The sequence below is a fragment of the Podarcis tiliguerta genome (assembly GCF_965153285.1).
Source record: "Podarcis tiliguerta genome assembly, chromosome: 4".
Taxonomy (NCBI): Eukaryota; Metazoa; Chordata; class Lepidosauria; order Squamata; family Lacertidae; genus Podarcis; species Podarcis tiliguerta.
In genome coordinates, this window is record NC_139537.1 from 21,620,942 (window position 1) to 21,640,928 (window position 19,987).

At 43.1% G+C, this 19,987-nt stretch overlaps 1 protein-coding gene and 1 long non-coding RNA gene across 3 annotated transcripts in view; one reads left to right on the forward strand and one right to left on the reverse strand.

Moving 5' to 3' along the window:
* LOC310675916 overlaps nucleotides 1–19,987 on the reverse strand; it is a 212,913-nt gene that overhangs the window by 94,890 nt on the left and 98,036 nt on the right. The gene's annotated exons all lie outside the window — the stretch shown is intronic.
* The window catches only part of DDX10 (DEAD-box helicase 10), a 157,426-nt gene that overhangs the window by 33,195 nt on the left and 104,244 nt on the right, over nucleotides 1–19,987 (forward strand). For both annotated transcript variants that reach the window (XR_014510182.1, XM_083436292.1), the window contains exons 11-13: nucleotides 5,368–5,455; nucleotides 11,307–11,395; nucleotides 17,880–18,300. Coding sequence is in view for 1 of the 2 variants with exons in the window: in XM_083436292.1 (XP_083292418.1) it covers nucleotides 5,368–5,455; nucleotides 11,307–11,395; nucleotides 17,880–18,300 (598 nt within the window). In the remaining variant the exon portion in view is untranslated. The remainder of the gene's footprint in view (nucleotides 1–5,367; nucleotides 5,456–11,306; nucleotides 11,396–17,879; nucleotides 18,301–19,987) is intronic.

Sequence of the window (19,987 nt, forward strand, 5' to 3'; positions counted from 1 at the left end):
CCTTCCAACATTTCCCCCTCCCTCCTTTTGAAAAATTGCAGAAACTTCCCCTCCTCCCTTTTTTGCCACCTGTGAATGAGCTGGCGAATTTAGGACTTAGGCAAAATGCCCAGCTCTTCAAAGAAAGGAAAAGGAGGTGTGCTTCTGGTTTTAATTCAGGACAAAAGCATCTCAGAGTTTACAAGTTTGAGGAACGCTGCCGCTAATACACAGATTCTTGCACTACTGCATTAAAATGCTAATCTGAAACATGGCAATGCTAAGTCTGTAGTATTAGCCCTTTTCCTCTGAGGAAGGCTCAACTGAGTGCACCGATAGTTTCCTTTCTTTACTCGTAATGACATCTGTTTCATACCTTCATGCATACAGACCTAATTACCATTTGGTGCCTAATATCTCAGTCACTCAAATATGCGTTGAAATTGGTTCACATGCTCCACTGAAGTAGTTGTTGGCTTCCAGTAACGCTGTTTACAATACTGTTCTAAATCATGGGTGATAATGTGGGGATGCAGTAAAGCTTGCAAATCCTTGTAAATGGCCCCTTTTAGCCTTTGTTTTTTCCTCTCTCTTAAAGGGATATAATGACTTGCCAAGGTGGCTTAAATGGTTTACTGTGGAGAGGAGATCATTTTTTGCTGTGGAACTGATGAGCCATGGAAAAGACTGCGGGGGTGGAGTGGGGAGAAAAATGCAGATGATATTTAGTGTTGGTTATAGATCTCAACATTCAGATAATTCCTGCTTTCATTTGCTTTGAGAGAGAAGCTTCTGGTCGATATGGCTGTGAGGAGATGGGTTTAAGAATGCTGAAGTCAAGTTTGGGGAAAACTCAGAAGCTGGAAGAGAGTTCAATAGGATTTCCAGGGGTCAATGTTCCATGTAACTCATTGCTAGCAGGAGGAGATGCAAATTGACTAACTTGCACTATTTATATGGGTTCCAGGCAAAGTTCAATCTGTACAGGAGCCCTATACATTCCTTCCTAGGTGAGGAGAACTAAAGTGGTACCTCAGGTTAAGTACTTAATTCGTTCCGGAGGACTGTACTTAACCTGAAACTGTTCTTAACCTGAAGCACCACTTTAGCTAATGGGGCCTTCTGCCGCCGTGCCGCCGGAGCACGATTTCTGTTCTCATCCTGAAGCAAAGTTCTTAACCCGAAGCACTATTTCTGGGTTAGCGGAGTCTTTAACCTGAAGCGTATGTAACCTGAAGCGTATGTAACCCAAGGTACCACTGTAATGGACATCCTCGGTGAGCAGGATTCACTCCAAGTTGACTCAGCTGCCCTGGCAGATGGGCCAACCTGTCCACTTGGCATCTCACCGCATAGGACATCTGTGCACTGAGATGTGAATTTCTGCTAAAGCTCTGATAGCTCCTGATCTATACTTGGTTCCTTTGAAATGTGCAGTTGGCTGCTAAGGGAGGCAGGAGTACCGTATTTTTCCGTGTATAAGACTACGTTTCCCCCCCAAAAAAAATAATGTCAAAAATTTGGGGGCGCCTTATACATGGATACATCCCCCCCCATTTTCTTAAATCGGAGTCTCCAAAAATAGGGGGCATCTTATACATGGGGGCGTCTTGTGGACGGAAAAATACGGTATGTTCCTGTTCCATCCTTTTGCGTCTTGCACCAGGAGCTAGGCTGGAATACCCAGTCTCCTTTCCCAGTTTATGCCTTGACAAGAGGGAGATCCTAGCTCTTCTCAGCCAGTTGTCCCATTGTTGAACTACTCTTAACAGAACATAAGCAGATCTTTCAGCTGGCTCGCCTGTGGTGCTCAGCCAAACCATGGCTTGCTGCAAATGGGAGAGTTTATGGAGGAAGACTTTGAAGCTGTTGTGCTCCTGCCCCTGGTCCTTCTGAAGCTGCACTGCTGTGAATAAAGCCACCCAAACCTGGTTTGAGAGCCAGTGTGGTGTAGCGGTTAAGAGCAGTTGACTTGTAATCTGGTGAACCGGGTTCGCGTCTCCGCTCCTCCACCTGCAGCTGCTGGGTGACCTTGGGCTAGTCACACTTCTTTGAAGTCTCTCAGCCCCACTCACCTCACAGAGTGTTTGTTGTGGGGGAGGAAGGGAAAAAGGAGATTGTTAGCTGCTTTGAGACTCCTTCGGGTAGTGATAAAGCAGGATATCAAATCCAAACTCTTCTTAATAGTTTGCCTCACACCAGACAAGCCACAATCTGTAAACAACGTTTGGTTACAGTTCATGGTTTGTCTGGAGTAATAAGACCTTTTTCCGGGTTTGGATGCCTTGCTTAGCTTAGCTCACAGCAACATAGCAGGACTGGAAGAGGACCAAAGCAGCCACAAATTCCTTTCTGGGAGCCCACATGTTCATACTAAGCCGTAGTTTGGCTGAGCGTTGCTTGCAAACTGGCTGTATGTGGCCTATTCAGAGCATGTTGGGTGAAAACCCTCCTCCACCTTCTTTCTGATAGTTTTCCAAAATCTGAAAAGGATATTGGCATCTCCCTCTCTGCTGCCTGCGCCAATCAATAATGTTTCCTCCTCTCTAGGCTAAATGTACATAGCTTGATTTTTTCTTTATTTCTTAGCTTCATAGGGTTTCCGTCTCAGCCTCTGCCTCGTCCTTGTACCTCTCTGCTGAATCTTTTCCAACTTGCCAATATCTTTTGAGACACCTGGTGCCCAGAGCTCACAGCAGCACTCCAATCAGGTCACAATAATGCCGAATAAAATGGCATTATTATTTCCCAGTTCTTGGCAACCATTCTCCGGCCGATAAAACCTAAAAATGGCACTGGCCTTTCCAGCCACAGCATCACATTGCTGACTCATATTCAATTTGTTTATGTACACTGTAGATTCTGAATGCTTCTGCCGCCTAGCCAGTTATTTCTCCTTTTCGGTATTTTGTTCCCCTTCCTGTATTCATTACATTTAGCCTGGCTGGATTTCATTGTGCTGCTGCTTTCTCCCCACTTTTCCAGCTTATTAAGAAAGAGTAGAGTTCTTTTGAGCAGCAGTGGGGAAACGTTTTGAGCCACAATGCCTTCTGGGCAATTTTCTGAGGGCCTCATGCCAGCAATGATTGGGGCCAGAGGCAGAAGTGGGTGGAACAGCGAATGCAGATTTCACTGTTGCACAGTAGCCGTTTCTACACATGTTCACAGACACCTCTCTGTCCTCCATGTAGACCAGCAAGAGGCATTGTCCAGTCCAGCACTAGATCCAGGGCTTGTACAGCCTCTTCTGCCTCAGATGTAATAGGGAAATAAAGCTGGGTCTCATCATGACACCTTGCTCCAAAACTCCTAATGACTATTCCCGGTGCCTTCATATATACTAGGGTTTCCCAAACTTGGGTCTCCAGCTGTTTTTGGACTACAACTCCCATCATCCTTTGCTAGCAGGACGAGTGGTCAGGGATGATGGGAGTTGTAGTCCAGAAACAGCTGGAAACCCATGTTTGGGAAATCCTGATACAGACGTACCTTGGAAGTCGAACTGAATCCGTTCTGGAAGTCCGTTCGACTTCCAAGGGGCACCGGATGTTTGGCTTCCAAAGATCATTCAAAAACCAGAACAATCACTTCCGGTTTTCGATCGTTCAGGAGCTGAAACGTTCGAGTTTACAGGCGTTCGGCTTCCGAGGTTCCACTGTATAGATGCTGTATAGAGAGCCAATGTGGTGTAGTGGTTAAGAGCAGTGGACTTGTAATCTGGTGAACTGGGTTCGCTTCCCCGCTCCTCCACATGCAGCTGCTGGGTGACCTTGGGCTAGTCACACTTCTCTGAAGTCTCTCAGCCCCACTTACCTCACAGAGTGTTTGTTGTGGGGAAGGAAGGGAAAAGGAGATTGTTAGCCGCTTTGAGACTCCTTAAAGGATAGTGAAATGCGGGATGCTGAAGATCAGTGGGGGCAAAATAGTGCCCTGTGGCACTCCCCTTGAGGCCAAAGAGCAGTCTCCTAATGCTATTCTGTGGACACTACATTGCTGGTAGGAGCAGAGTGGCTGTGACACAATAGACTCAGTTATGGGCTCTAACCAGGGCTCAATTGGCCTCAGAGCGAGATCTGCACCACCAAGACCTGTATCGCACCTTTCCTCTGAAGAGCACAAGGCAGCATATGTGCTTCTCTGCTTCCTCATTTCATCCTGTGGCAAAGGTTAGGCTGAGAAATGACTCAGGGTCACCCCGTGAGCTTGGCGGCTGAGTGGGCATTTGAACCCTGGTCTCCCAGGTCCCATTGCAAGATTGTAGTCACTACACTGCCTTTGCGGTGATGGCTTCTTAAAGCTGTCCACTGGTTAGGGCTCGTCTGCTGGGGCGCCAAAATGTTCCTCTTCAACCAGGCCTCTGGCGGATTAATATTCTATAGCTTTTTAAATGTGTTTGTGGGAGAGGGGGATTGTTGTCTTGTTGTTTTGTTTTATTTGTGCTTTTACCATGTATTTCTTTCTTGTGAATCGTCCTGAGATCTTGTGAAGAAGGGTGGTATAATAGTAGTAGTAGTAGTAGTAGTAGTAGTAGTAGTAGTAGTGGCACATGGGCTAGAACGCTGAAGAGTTGGTGGGGAAGAGGCAAGATGAGGAAACACAGCCTCGCTCTCTTCCCTCATGCAATTATTGTTGGGTATTTTTATTTTGAATAATACAGCTTTAATCTCCACATCAGTTGGTGTACTACCTATCTGCGAAGCCACAGTTCTGTAGAAATGCCTCGGGCTCTGGAAATTCCCAGCAAGAGTCTTATTTAAGTGCTGGGGGTGGGGGGGAGCCCTCACACTGTTTTCTCATGAGAGAGACCGTGTCAATGTGAGGTATTATTGCTGTATATTTTGCTCCCCCCCCTCTCCTTCAGCATGAGCTCAATTTTCCACCTTTTTATAAGCTCAAGAAGCAATTTAATGTTAATTGTGTGGCTTTACCTTGAAAAATCGTTGCCTCTTCCAGTTTAAACTGTTCTCTAGATAAAAGGCCTGAGCTTCTGTTTGCTTTCCCTGCATTATTCATGGGAGGAGAACGGTCTTCATGCCTGACATGATTTCAGCTGAGTTTTGTTCAGATGGGCAGTACCTTTTAACTATTTTGAAGTAATGCTTTAAAAAAAAGAAATGAAAAAAATTGAACCTGTTGAACAGGGGTCTGTGACCCTTTAGGATTTATTTATTTATTTGAAATGGTTTTTATACCATCTTTCAACAAAACTACCATCAATTAAAAAGCAGAATGAAACATCATTTAAGAATAGTCTGGAATGAAGCCAAGCAGAAATATCTCATGTGGAAGATCTTCCACAGGGATGGCGCCATGACAGAGAAAACCCTGCCACTTAAACACACCAACCTGAACTCTCTCTCTCTCTCTCCATCTCTCCCAACCCTCTAGAATCAATCCTGAAAAGCTTGTTGACATCCAGAAAAAGATGCAGTCCTTCTTGGCTCAAGATCAAGAGTTGAAAGAGAGAGCGCAACGGGTAAGCTGCCTATTATGATACTTTCTTAGTATACACCTTTGAAGGTGACCTGGAAGCTACAACTAATCCAGAATGCAGTAGCAAGACTGGTGACTGGAAGCGGCCACCAGGACCGTATAACACTGGTCCTAAAGGATCTTCGCTGGATTCCAGTACATTTCTAAGCACAATTCAAAGTGTTGCTGCTGACCTTTAAAGCCCTAAACCCAGGGGTCAGCAACCTTTTTCAGCCATGGGCCAGTCCACCTTCCCTCAGACCATGTGGTGGGCCAGACTTTATTTTGAAATAAAAAATGAACGAATTCCTATGCCCTACAAATAACCCAGAGATGCATTTTAAATAAAATCACACATTCTACTCATGTAAAAACACCAGGCAGGCCCCACAAATAACCCAGAGATACATTTTAAATAAAAGGGCACATTCTACTCATGTAAAAACACGCTGATTCCCGGACCGTCCGTGGGCCGGATTGAGAAGGCGATTGGGCCACATCCAGCCCCCGGGCCTTAGGTTGCCTACCCCTGCTAAAAGGCCTCGGCCCAGTATACCTGAAGGAGCATCTCCACCCCCATTGCTTAGCCTGGACACTAAGGTCCTACTCCGAGGGTCTTCATCTGGTTTCCTCACTGTGAGAAGCAACGTTACAGGGAACCAGGCAGAGGGCCTTCTCGGTAGTGGCGCCCTCCTTCTGGAAATCTCTCCCTTCAGATGTCCAGAGGATAAGGAACTGCACAACTTTTAGAATACATCTGAAGGCAGCTGTGTATCAGGAGGTTTTCAATGCTTGGTGTTTTTTATTATGTTTTTAGACATGCTGTAAGCCGCCCAGAGAGGCTGGGGAAGCCCCACCAGATGGGTGGGGTATAAGGGAGCCTGTGGTCCTCCAGATATGGTTGGACTACAGCTTTCATCGTCCCTGACCATTGACCATGCTGTCTGAGGCTGGTGAAACTTACAGGTCAACAGCATGTGGAGGACCATAGGTTCCTCAACTATGGTGTAGAAAATCCTACGCAATGTTGTATACATGTCAGTTCTGTCATGTCATGGGAAGTTGAACCTGTGCAGTCAGGGTCTCCTGTGCATTAAATTGGACTTTTATCAAGCTTCCTAATTTCTGTGGAACATGTGCTAGAGATGAAGAGAGGGATTTTTAATGAGCTTTAAATAAGTTTAAAAATATGGAGGAGCATTCAGCACCTGCAGCACCTTGGCTGCTGTTTATTTTAAACTTTTTGCCTGGGTTTCTGCAGAGCCAGGAATTTTGAAATGAGCTACAGTGCTGGTGGGTAGTAAAAGTGTTCTGGAATTCCAGCATCCTCTCAGCTAGTACCAGCTGCCAATTTTAGTGGTATAAATCCAGCTCTTTGCTATCTCTTTTGGTGGCAATACCTTAACACCTTAATTGTCAGCAGCCAAGGTAAAGAGGCAGTATTTTGTGAAGAGGGCTAACATCTAATACAGTAACCGCTATGCCACACTGCCTTTTTCTGAGGAATAATGAATGGGAGGTGCAGAAGTTCAAAGAAATAAAATTAAATGCCTCTCGTTCCCAAGCCTAGAAAGCTAGATTAATGATGTGGTGATAACTGAGAAATAGGAACATATAGTGTCTGCACAGCTCATTATGTAAAATAACAATACTTTTCATGATAATTTTGCCTTTGTGGAATGTGCCAGATTGCTCACTGGCTGGAAAACCCTTTGTTTATTACCTTATTATAATTTATTACGGATAACACCTGCTTTCTTCACAATATTTTCTTGTTGAAGTTCAAACCAGGAGTGCTTAGCTATGTCGTGTAAAAGCACATAGCTGTGTATTTTTGATTTTTATCAACTGTATAAGACAGGATCATAAGTTTGCAGCAACAACAGGAAAATGTGAATGAAAGAACGGAATAGAATACTTTGGTTTGCGCTGAAAAAAGCAGCAGCAGCAATAGCCTTTTCTCATTTAACAGCTTTTTTGCAGCCGTTTTTAAAAACCCCCTCTAAAAAGATAGATAAAATTAAATTGAGTGGAGTGAAATAATCTTGGAGTTTCAGGATAGCGATGGAACGAGTTCAAACAAGAGCTTTTGTCACAGCTGACAGATCCAGTGATGAACCTGCCTTGTAAATCCAATTTTTATTGCTTTATTTAAAACTGTTTTTTGCTGCTGCATAGCACTGCAAAAATATAGTCTGTGCTTCCATTCTGTTGAAGGCTTGTGGTCAGTTTCAAATGGCTTAAATGAAGGCAGAGGGGAGGAGAGGGTTATGATAAAGGCCAGTCCTCAATATTTTTTTAAAATTTATTTTTTATAGCAAATATTTCAATTGACCAAAATAAAACAATTAAAAAGTGAAAAGGGAGGGGGAAGAGGTATATTATATAGCTGTATATGCAAACTACTACAGTTCCATGTATGTATATCTAATATATAGGTATTTAAATGCTATTGTTATCCAAATACATATATGGTTATATATAACCTACAATATTTTTTTTAATAGATGTGTTCCAAATATCGCTATACCTGTCCTTACACTATATTTTTACATAATATCACAGTGATCATGTTTTACTTGTGGGTTGCCATAGGCCTCTGGTTGGCTACTGTGAGAAGAGGAATAGATAGGCCTTGGGCCTAAAATCCAGCAAACCTCTTCCTCACTTTTTTTTTTTTGACATTCTATTTGTAAAATTTGTACGCTGCTTGATTGTTAAAACAAACAAACAAACAACAAAAACCCTCAAAGAATTTTACAAAAATGTAAAACAATAAAACCAAGAAAGATTTAGAGCAATACTTTACAGCAATATTTTAACAAGAAGCTGAAATATTAAAGCCAGTTAAAATTCACACCAACTTTCCAAGCATCTGGGTGGACTTGTTTAAACCAGGATGTTTTTAGCAGGCGCTGATATCAATAGGCAGGGAGTTCCAAAGTGCCGCACCGAATGATTTGAGTTTTTACTACAACTCCCACCATCCCTGCCATTGTCTGTACTTTCCGGGGCTGATGGGATTTGTAGTTCAGCAACATCTGCCTTATGACCTTATTCCTACTTCACAGGAGTGAATTCTCCCCATCCTCCTTTAATTGTGTTTAAAGAATTCATACATACACGCTGGCACTAACTGCAGTTAAGTTTGACAAGGTTTCCTTGTTAACTAGAGTTTGGTTAAAAGAATCCTGGTTAAAGCAGAGCGTTTATCTACTTATTTAGCTATAGTTAATGTTGGTTCCCATAGCTGCAGCTAAGGCTGTAGGAGTAGGAGCAGCGGCCCTGTTAAAAAATCTTTTAACTGTGGTTAAAAGTGGCCTGATGGTACATCTCTGCACAAGCCCACAGAGGAGTAACGCTTATATTATCTCCAACTCAAAATGTCTCTCCTGCACAGGAGTGGATTGCTATATTTACTGCCTCTTCTGAGTCTGTTCTGTCTGTGGGAGCCTTCGGTAGTCGAGTAGCATGTATCCATCACTTTGTCATCAAGCCCTGCGGCACTGTTAGAGATATTGCGGTGGAATAGCCAAATTGGATTTTGAATTCAATCAAGCTTTATTGCTTCAACTTTGGTTATAGCAACCACATTAAAAGAAAAAGCAGCACGTTGTTGCGTAAGTGCATAAAAAAAAAATATTAAGTGCATCATACCATGAAAATATAAACACTTTCCTCTTCTTTAAATACTGCAGTAGTGTTTTCTTTTTTTAACCATTATATACCAATTGACTGTATGGGGTTTAATACCAGCATTTTCAGCATTTGCCTACCTTGGTACGGAAAGCATCAAAATTCAAGCTGGCAAGGCTGCAGGGAATGGTTAGAACTGTAGTCCAATGGTATCTGGAGGGACCACAAGTTCTCATTCCTGATCTAGCAAGCAGAGGCCCTTCCCAGTAATCTGTTATCTGGAGCTTAAGGGATTGAACAGAAGACTTTATGCATATGCAGGAGCTGTAGCCCTGCTGGTATCCTTGTGTGTCGCTAAGGGGAGACAGTGCTAATTGGATGGAGTCACTTTGCTTGACTTTCCAGTCCTCAAGGCCGGCTCATGCACGAGGCAAGGTGAAGTGACCGCCTCAGGTAGCAGGACTACAGGGGCAGCAGACCTGGCCTCCAATAAACGCTGCTGCCACACATTCCTTGACGGGTGGGTCTGCCTCCTCCTCAGCAGACACCTGTCAGTGCCACCTCTAGAGTGCCTCTGCCCCTTCAATTCCCACTTCAACCATTGGATAAGGTTAACTTGATTTAATTCCCTCAGTTGCTTCCAATGTAGATCTTCACTCACCGCTTCCTCCCTGGTGAGAGTGGAGCACCATTTTGTGGTTTTCCTTGGGTACCAAAATGTCTGGTGCTGGCCCTGCCAACCCTCAAATGCATTGGGCGGTACTCAAATAAGTTATAAGGTGGGGATGAGAGGCAATGAAGAAGGAAGGAATTTTGATGGGGTAAAAAAATGGAGCAGCTTCCGGGGACTTTGCAAGGTGCATAAGATGAGGTTGGGGGCTGTAAACAGTATGTAGCCACCGGCACTTACAAAGCAAAACTGCATCAATTTAATTTGACCAATGCTCTGCAAAATGCAAGCAGAAAGGTTGTTGTGCAGGATTTTTGTATAGTGTAGAAGATCAAGGTGCATGTATGAGAGAGATGGAGACTGAATAAACAAACAGCAGTGAGCTATTGTAAATAATAATTTAATAAATATGTTGAGTGTTGTTAAGACTGGAAAAATTCAGCAGCGGTTGGCAGGCAGCGCAAGAGCAAATGAGGATTCCGTACGTGAGCCAGTGAATATATCTGTAAAACTGTTTCCCGCTCCCCCCTTTCCCAAACAAAAATTACAGAACAGTTTTGTGGAAACATAAACAGTATGATTTAATGAATGATACACTTGAGTTACCAGCCAAACGAAAGGGCATGCTGGTAGCAGCAGGTTATTCGGTTTTATAGAAGTGATTTTCCAGTGTTTTATTGCAGTCTGGGTAACATGAAACTACAAGCAAAATCTGTTACTACAATTCTTCTTGTTTTTGCTTCAAAAGATGGGTTTTAACGGCAAAAGCATCCCATACCACAAGTTCTATTAGCAGTTTAAAAGGGGTTTTCAAGGACGGAACAAATACCTTCAATTTTAAGAAATACAGGAGAGAAAAAGGTTATTTTGAAAGGCAAGGAAAGAAGCCTGCTATAAGGCCAGTGGGCGTGAGTGAGAGGTGGATGAGAACATAAAAATGTGCAGAGACACTGAAAAAGAGAATTGAGGTTTGAAATGTCAGCTGGCAGCTGGGAGTAAGTTCTAGTGGGGCTTACTCTCAAGTAACTGTGTTTAGGATTGCAGCCATAGTTAAGCGTACCTTTCAGTAATTTAATTGGTGTTTTCTTAAAATTGCATTTATATCTGTACCTTTGATGGGCTCTGGGCACACAGAATCCATGATAATTCACTTGGCTGTCTCCTTGCCTTCAAATTCTTAGGTTCATAGTCTGAGTCCACAAGCCCTTGATATTGGTCTCCTGATTTTCCCATGTACTCTTTAGGTTCCTGTGATTACGTTTTCATATTTAATATGTAGATACCATAACCACTGAGAGAAGTTTGGAAATGTAACACCCCCCAAAGCTCAAAACGCATATAAAGCATAATTGAAATACAAACAAACTCTTAACTTTGGGACTCATAATGCAATAAAGAATAATCTGTTTTTATAAGACTAATTAGTTTTAGCTGAAATGCAGTGCGCTAATTTTGGTTCTTTAACATTTTGGATCTCTTTTTAGATGTGGAGTGTATCTGTGTGCCTTTTTTTACTGTTTAAACAAATACTTCTCTCTTTTTCTGGTAGTGTTTTGTTTCCTATCTGCGATCGGTCTACCTAATGAAGAACAAGGAAGTGTTTGATGTATTCAAGTTACCCATTGCTGAATATGCCCTGTAAGTGCTATTATCCCTAATCATTACGAAAAATGCTAATTAAAAAAATTGGATTGGATGGTGCTGGGAGGGAGTGTGTGATTTCTTTTGAACTGCACAAACCAATTTTCATTCCGTGTTTTGAATTAGGAATGAAAGATTGAGTTGCATACATTTTATTTATTTCGTTTTGAAATAGGCATATGCCACCTCTCACTAGAATAATATGAAAGCTGTGCATATGCGTGTGACACTTGTATAAATATATTTCATGGAAAATGAACCCTGCCTACTCCCATTCCCTTGCTGCCATCCCTTTGTACCTGACCATCTTTGTCCCTTTACATCTCTCCACCATACCTCTGTGACTCAACTGGGCTGCTTCCCTGCTCACATCTCCATCCTTCAGTTCCCCATTCCTCACCTCGCCTGGGTGCTGCTCTCTTGCCCGTATCTCCTGGTTCCCTCCCTATATTGCCTAGGCTGCATCTCTTTCCTCTGGATTCCTGCTCGTCTCCTTGCCTGCCCATCAGAGAATTTCATTGATTCCATATTTGTCTCATAATATGGCCCTTTTGGCTAACTCTCCTATCAAGGTTGCAGTTGAGATCATTTTTCATGCCTTTTATCAGCAATCCTTAAAGTGGCCTTCTAAAGAAGGTCACTGTTGTCCCCATACTGCAAGTAGGACATGTGTGCTCAGAAAACAGTATGGATTTGTGGATTTAAGACAAAATTGAATTGGAAAATCTCTGGCACTGAGGTCACACCATCTACATCACACGTAGGACCATGGTATTGGAAGTTTCCCAGTTCCTTTTTGTTAAGAATCACAACCTCTCCGTTCTTTTATTTGCCTGCTTGGTGGGAAGCTACCCAAAATGCTAGAGTCTGTTGCTTGGGCGCAATCTTGGCTGCGGCAGTTGTATTGTCAGTTGTGGCTTCATACAGTTTGTTCATGGGCGTTTCCATATTAAGCCCAGATCAGAGGAAGCATGGAGGAACTCTCCCATCAAGAATGCTCTCTTGTTTTCTGGTTCCAGAGGAAAGGGACTGCACATTAAGAGCCAGCATAAATATGTACCTGTGGCTAAGGCAAAAAATGTGTTTCTTTCATTGTAACCACAGCCCTTATTCTACATAATGAATCCTAATGGCTTAGTCAGTTCAGGAATCTAGGTCTGAATTCAATGGGCTTCCTCTCTCTACGAGCTTTATCAGAACTTCTTACTAGGTGGGATTTTCTGCATACGTAGGTATTAAAGCAAAGCCTGCATCCACCTTTAAACCCTACCGTTTCAATCCTGAATACCAATGTGAACGTTTACCATTACATTGTCATTAATAAGTCTGAAACCTGGCTATGAGAGACACTTTGGAGGAATTGGAATTATTTCAGCAAATTGCTTTCATGCAAAGAACATTTGTTAAGCGTTTTTAAGGCAAGGTGGTAGAAGGGCAATATCTACAAACTGCCAAGAAGAAAACATAGTGGACACATCAGATGGCATTTCAAGATACGATGCGAATCAAATTCTTCTCGGAAACCAGAATTGAAATTTTGCCCTTCAAAACAGGCATCCATTATTCTGGTGTTGACATGCCAGATAAGGGTGCTTGGTGTAAGCTTGCTTCCTACAACTCAGCAGTTAGCACTTTGAAAATGCAACTGCTTGAGGGACAGATTTCAGAGGTACCTGTTACAAGATAGTTTTATGGTGTCTTAAACTGAAAAACACACACTCGCTCGTACGCGCGCACACACACACACACCAGACTCTCCCTTGTGTCTCGCAATATGTGTGCATAGATGAGAGCGACCAGTTTGGAAAACCTCTTGCACGCAAGATCGTGTGAACTATGGGATGGATATTGAAAGGCACAGGATTGGGTCCTTAATAATCATTGGCCCAGTTCAGATGTAACATCCCTAATTTGCTGAACCACAGCAAAGTTTGTAGAAGATAAGATTAAGGGGAGATGTGAGAGCTACCTTCAGATATCTGAAGGTTGTTGCATAGAGAAGATGGAGAAGATTTTTTCCCTTTTGCTCCAGAGGGCAGGACTACAAGCACAGGTGGAAATTGTAAGGAAGCAGATTTCGGCTAAATGGCGGAATAAACTTCCTAATGGTAAGAGCTGTCAGATAGCCTCCGGATATGGTGGGTGTTCTTTCACTGGAGGTATTGAAGCAGAGGCTGGAGGGCCTTCTGTCAGGGATGGTGTAGTTGCATTGCAGATCCTGCCTAAAGCCAAGGGTTTGATTAGACAACCTCCCAAGGTTCCTTCCAACTTTGTGATTCTAAGTCTGGAATGAGAACTACCTTCTCGTTCCTCAGTTCATGCACAGGTTTCTGTTCCAGCGTAGATTAAAAACTCTGGGTGGAATTCAACACCACGCTCTTCCAGTCATTCTGTCTGCACAAGCATTGCAATATCTAGATGGATAGGGCAGGTAAAGTCAATCTCGCCCTTTGGTTTCCCATTGTGTTTGAAGTAAGGAACTGTGATTTGATGTTGGTTTACTAACTAGCAACTTCAAAGCACAGTTTCGACAGAATGTGCACTCCAGTTACTGAAAACAGACACGTAAACTAATGTTTTTCTAAATATTTTGAATTTGGGGCTCTCTCTGTGTGTGTATATATGCCTGTTTCTTCCCACAGCTGCACCCACCTATTTCCCCCCCACAGACGAGTGCTCAGAGATATTTAGACACAGACTGTATGTGTGCAACTTACTGTTCTATTCAAGGCATAAGTCGAATGCTGGCACGGAGGAAGAATAAAGTAGGGCATGTCTAATGCTCCCCTAAACATAAACTTAGATCTAAGCATTAGTCATGGGTGGGGAGCGTTTGACCCTCCCAGATATTGTGGACTCCAACTTCCATCAGCCCCAGCCAACGTGGCCAATGGTCAGGAGTGGTGGGGTCCAGCAACATAACAAAAGCCACAGGTTCCCTACTGTTGCCTCCTCAGATCTCATGGAGGAAGACAGCTCCCAGTCACCCCAGAATTGTCTCCTTCCCAGGAATTTCACACCTCACATCCAGGTGGTCTTCACTCCAAGATATGGGTGCCATCTTCCTCAGTGGTGGGAACACAGGCAACTGGCTTATACTGAATTAACACCCTTGCTCTCCCTTGTTCCTTATTGTTTGTACTGACTGGCAGCTGCTTTGTATGGCTTCAGACATTTTGAGATTCTGGGAACTGAACTCGGGATCTTTTGCATGCAAAGCATGAGATCTGTCACAGAGCTACAGCCACCAGAACCTAGAGCACACTATATATTGGTCAAATTCTCCCAGCTATGTGAATCCCTTGTTCCAAAAAGTAATGTGTGGCCATTTTATTATCAGCTAATATTCCTTTGCCTTCCAGTGTCCAAATTTAAATTCTGTATAACCTCATATTCTGTTTTAATCATTACGCTCTTGGGCATTAGCAAGAGTTTATCTTTTGATATTAAAATGGTTCCAAATTCATTGTCTTGCCTCCATTTCCTGAAAGGGTGATGGTTTCAGTTGCCCATATGTCCCCCCCCGCCTCCCTCTGAAATAGCGAGCACAGTTCTATCAAATCGTGCAGAGACTATATGCAGTTCTGCAGTAATTAATTTGAGAGTGGAGCCAGAGAGAGACCAATAGGTCTGTGGCAGATAAGTGCCTGACGAAACATTTCAGGATTCTTCTCATAGAAATCTAATTTTGAACTCCCTCACCCTTTTCTTTGGTTTGAAAGCATCTTGCTATTTTCCATCTCAGCTTACAAATGAAATGCTTAAAAAATGTGCCCAGTAGCGCTTGAAAAGATTGTGCGCATAGCAAAGCCCAGTTTCATTCATGACTATTTTACATGATTCTTCCACTAGAGGGGAATGGGAAGCTGTGCTCCACAATTATTGAATTAAATGGTGTCTGGAATATAAAACAAAGATCCTAAAGAAATTTTGCCCTGGCCTTTTTCTTATGTTAAAAGGGAGAGCTGAAGGGAGAAAATTAGGTTGGGATTCCAAAGCATTCACTGATCCATTACACTTCAGGTAATCGGTGTGGAGCCGCCCCACAGTTCTCCCCAGCTATGTATGGCCTTGAGCACTGTGGCATCAGTCTGAAGCAGTCATCTGGTTATAGTTTATTATAGGATTAAGCTGATGCATGAGCTAGTTTCCATATCTTGAAGCTTGTATGCCAGCTGCGGACCCTGCTCTGTAAGAAAGATTGCCTGGCCACAGTTATCCATGCTTTGGTGACTTCCAGGTCAGGTGTCCAACCTTTTCAGACCCAGGATCCAATTTTAACCCAAACATGCCTTTGGGGTCCCATCTCTTAATCTTTAAGATGCATGTATTTGCTTGGTGGTAGTTTTCATGCTGCAACCCACCTTGGATGAAGCTGCGGCCAGCTATTGAGTCGCGGCTTTCAACTATTGAGTTGAAAGCCAGTGCCAGATGCTACTGTAATGTGTTCTACGCTGGGCTGCTTTTGAAGGTTGTTCAGTCCCAAGTAAAGCTGCTAGGCTACTAACTGGGACCAGTGGCCAAAAAATATGTGTCATTCGTCTTAGAACAACTTCATGGACTGCTGGTTTGTTTCTGGGCTCGATTCAAAAATATAAATAAGCATATAAAGTATATAAATAAGTATTCGCTGGGAAGAAATCTGCAATGGGAGTGATCGGACCTGAAGCCCGGGGTGTGTGTGTGTGTGTGTGTGTGTGTGTGAAAAAGCCACTCAGCCTGCCAATATTTGCCTTTGTGAAATGAAAGAGCAAGCTGGCCCTCCCTCCCTGCACCATGCAGTTAAGATTGAATATGCCCAGACCCTTTTGGACTCAGGTATCCAAGAGGAGTCAGCCCTCCACCTTACGCTGGACATGAATCTTTGCTTCGCAAGTTTCCATTTGCAATGGTTTGCACTGTGGCTGCTTCATGTCTTAACATTGTAATGTAAATTGGGTTTTTGATAACAGCTGGACTGTCTGTGTGAATGCTAAATCTTTTTGGTTGCACATTAAAAAAAAGATAATGTGTAAGATAATGGTGTGTGTGTGTGTTCACATTTCATATGAAGGTTCATTTTGTGTGATGAAAGGAAGGATTATGTTCACAAGGAGGGGTTTGGGGAGCTCTTTACATCTGCACTAATTGGCTGCGCCCTGTTCTTTTCTTTGCTTCTTCTGGCTCTAGGATGAATTTGTCTCCTTAACTTAGTTAGAATATTACCTGCTGAAGTCGAGATATTCGTGTGTATTTTTGGCTAAAACATGAGTTGTACTTTATCATCTCCATTCCTATTGTTCTTGTATTTTGTGTCGTCGGATATATCGGTGTTGAATTGAATTTGTGGGTTTATTAGAATTTTTGTTGCAAGGGTAACTTTTCATATTGTTTTGCCTCTGCAATTGTATTTTGCTTTTGTCTGATGATAGCTGTTGAGCTTCTGTTTGAAGGGGGGAACGGAGTACAAATAAATGATCAACTGAATAGCTATGATTAATCTGTCTCATATCGGTTGCTGGGAATCACAAATAGGGAGAGAGCTGTTGCACTCCTGTCTTGCTTGTAGGCATCCCATAATCATCTGGTTGGCCACTGTGAGAAGTGGATATCGCACAAGTTGTGCTTTTGGTTGATCCAGCAGAGGGCTTCTCGATGTTCTTCTATATTATCTTGGATGAGAGCAGTGGAGGAGAAAGGCATTTATATTACTTAACTTGATTTATACGCTGCTTGGTTGTAAGAAAACTTCTGAGTGGATTACAACAATATAACATGAAACATTAAAATTATAAATAAAACACGGAGTTCCCAAGTGTAGGTGTTGCCACACTAAAATATTGATTTCTTACAGGTGTAGAGTAAGAGTTGTGTAGGGCCTATAACAGTGACAGTCCTCTCACTCTAGCACAGTGTTTCCCAAACTTGGGTCTCCAGCTGTTTTCGGACTACAGTTCCCATCATCCCTGACCACTGGTCCTGCTACCTTGGGATCATGGGAGTTGTAGTCCCAAAACAACTGGAGACTCAAGTTTGGGAAACTGCTCTAGCATTTAAAGCAGGGCTGAGGGACCTGTTGTTGGACATGGCCAGAGGTCAGGGTTGATGGAAGTTGGAGTCCAGCCATATCTGGCGGACCACAGGTTCCCCATTCCTGATATGAACACTGACACCAAGTTAGTGTTTCAACCAGGGCACCAAAAACCAAGTCAAGGGTTGAAAGCAGTAAAGAAGTCCTGACTTGCTGTTACAGAAATAAATTATAAAAAAGCCATGCATACTGGTGAGAGTTTTCTTTTACGTGCTCTAATGCAAGGTTTCCCAAACTTGAGTATCCAGCTGTTTTTGGACTACAATTCCCATTATCCCTGACCACTGGTCCTGCTAGCTAGGGATGATGGTTGTAGTTTGGAAACAGTTGGAGACCCAAGTTTGGAAAGTCCTGCTGTAACGTAGAGGAATGCATTTTGAGCCTAAGTACTATGCGTCTCTGTTTTTATAGCTCCCTTGGGCTTGCAGTGGCCCCTCGTGTACGATTTCTTCAGAAGTTGCAGAAGAAAACGCCTGAGAATGAGCCTGAAAAAGAAAGACCATTGCAGCAAACAGATGAGCCCCCAAATGCCCCTTTTTCTGTAAGCAATGATGATATAGAGAAATGCAGAGCACTCTTCAGCGAAACGGCCGTGTTGGGAGGAGATGAGGACATAGCACTCTCCAGCAAAGATAGTGAAACCGAGGACGACGCATCACAGACTCAGACCGAGACTGAAGAGGAGCCCATAGCGGTCAAGGGTTCGGAAGCTGAACGCCTGCAGTTCTTTGAAGAGGGCGATAGTGATGACGATGACACTAAGGATCTCGATGTGCTGACGGTGAAACGGCGGAATGTCTTTGGCTTGGAACCAGGAGAAAAAGTAGCACCGGTAAGTTTTTTCCCCTTTCCTTAAAAGTTCGATTTTGTTGCTATTGTTGTTGATGTAACTCAGAGTTAGGCGGCATGGTGCCCTTCATACATCTGCCATCATTCCTGACGATTGGCTGGGCTAATGGGAGTTGTAGGCAAGAACAGGGAAGTGTCTCCCATGCCTGTTTTTGCATGTGTACAGGAAACCACAGATATAATTGGAAGGGCCATTCGACAGGTTTTTAGGGATGGAGGACAATTTAATTTGGTCTGCATTTGAAAGCAGATTAACTAAATTTGCATTCACCGTTCTAATAGATACACAGCTATCTTTCAGATTGCCCACATCTCTGGGTTTTGTGGTGCAAGCCCATCTTTTTTCAAAGTCGTATAAAATGGGGAAATGTATTTTCAAGTGCAAATTTCAGTGCATTTCCCCCCTTTAAAGTTCCTTGAAACATCACTGAATGAACTTATAATTGGGAACATGCAAAGCAGATATTGCTCTGTCCATCTCTACAGGTTACAAATCGAGACTGAAGCTCATGGGCCTTCCCCCCCAACACCTCCAGAAGTGCTTGTTTCCAAACACTTTTAGTTTCTTTGTTCAAAATGCTTTCTGTGGGCAGTGACACATGAACTGTGTGTGTGTAAGACAACTCAGATTTTTCTCTGTGAAAAGCTGGATTTGGTGACCTATATAAATCATTCAGACTAGTAAGATTTGCATATATTTTCTCATTTTGATGACTTCATTCTGCATGTGCTAATCAGAGTGGCAAAGGCTACAGCATCACCTACTACTTTCAAGTCAAACTTCATTGCTTTAGTGGGCTAGAAACTTCCTTTTCCCTGCCCCACCTCAAAAAATATCAGGTTCCTCACAGAGTTATGGTATAACATTTTCTGGTTTAGGAATTCTGGGAGCATTCCATCGTGGAAGCACATTACCTAAGCCCCTTCCTATCCAGGCCATTGGCTAATATGGCTCTAAAAATAATTTCTCTAATCTCATGGCAGCCAGCCAATCAGCCCCTCCTGAGCAGAAGCAAAACCTATTCACTGAGGCCTCCTAGGGAAATGCTGCTTGCACGTAAGCCATATTATCCAGCATTTGGCTATGAAGTTCCCAGTGGCCAAGAGGAAGAGTTGTGAGGAAGATCATAAGAACAGCTTGTGGTTACTCTAGTCCAGCATCCTGTTCTCACAGTGGGCTACACTGCAAAGCCTTTATTACTAACTACGCAGACAGAAAAGAAATAAACATGCTCTCTCTGTGAGAGCAGAGAGCAACTAAAAAACAAAGGAACAGGAAACCAGTAACATCACATCCGTCTCCTGTCTTCCGTGAGACTTCCAACAGTCTGGAATCCCAGGAATGTAAACAGAGTCCTGTGACTCCAAGAGCACTGCACAGTGGCAACACACAGAAACTAACATCAAATACCTGTGGGGAGCCAGCAAGCAGCACATGAATGCAGCAGTACTATCCCCTTCTGCCACTTCCAAAAACTGGTACTCATAAGCATAAGTAGAACACAACCATCATGGTTAGTAGCCACTGATAGAATTGCCCTCCATAAATTTGTTTAATACTCTTTTAAAGCCATCCAAGTTGGGGACCATCAGTGTCTTCTGGGGTACTTTTTTTAAAAAAAAACTCTTTCCAACAGCTCGATTATGTGGTATAACATCTCAAAATGTTG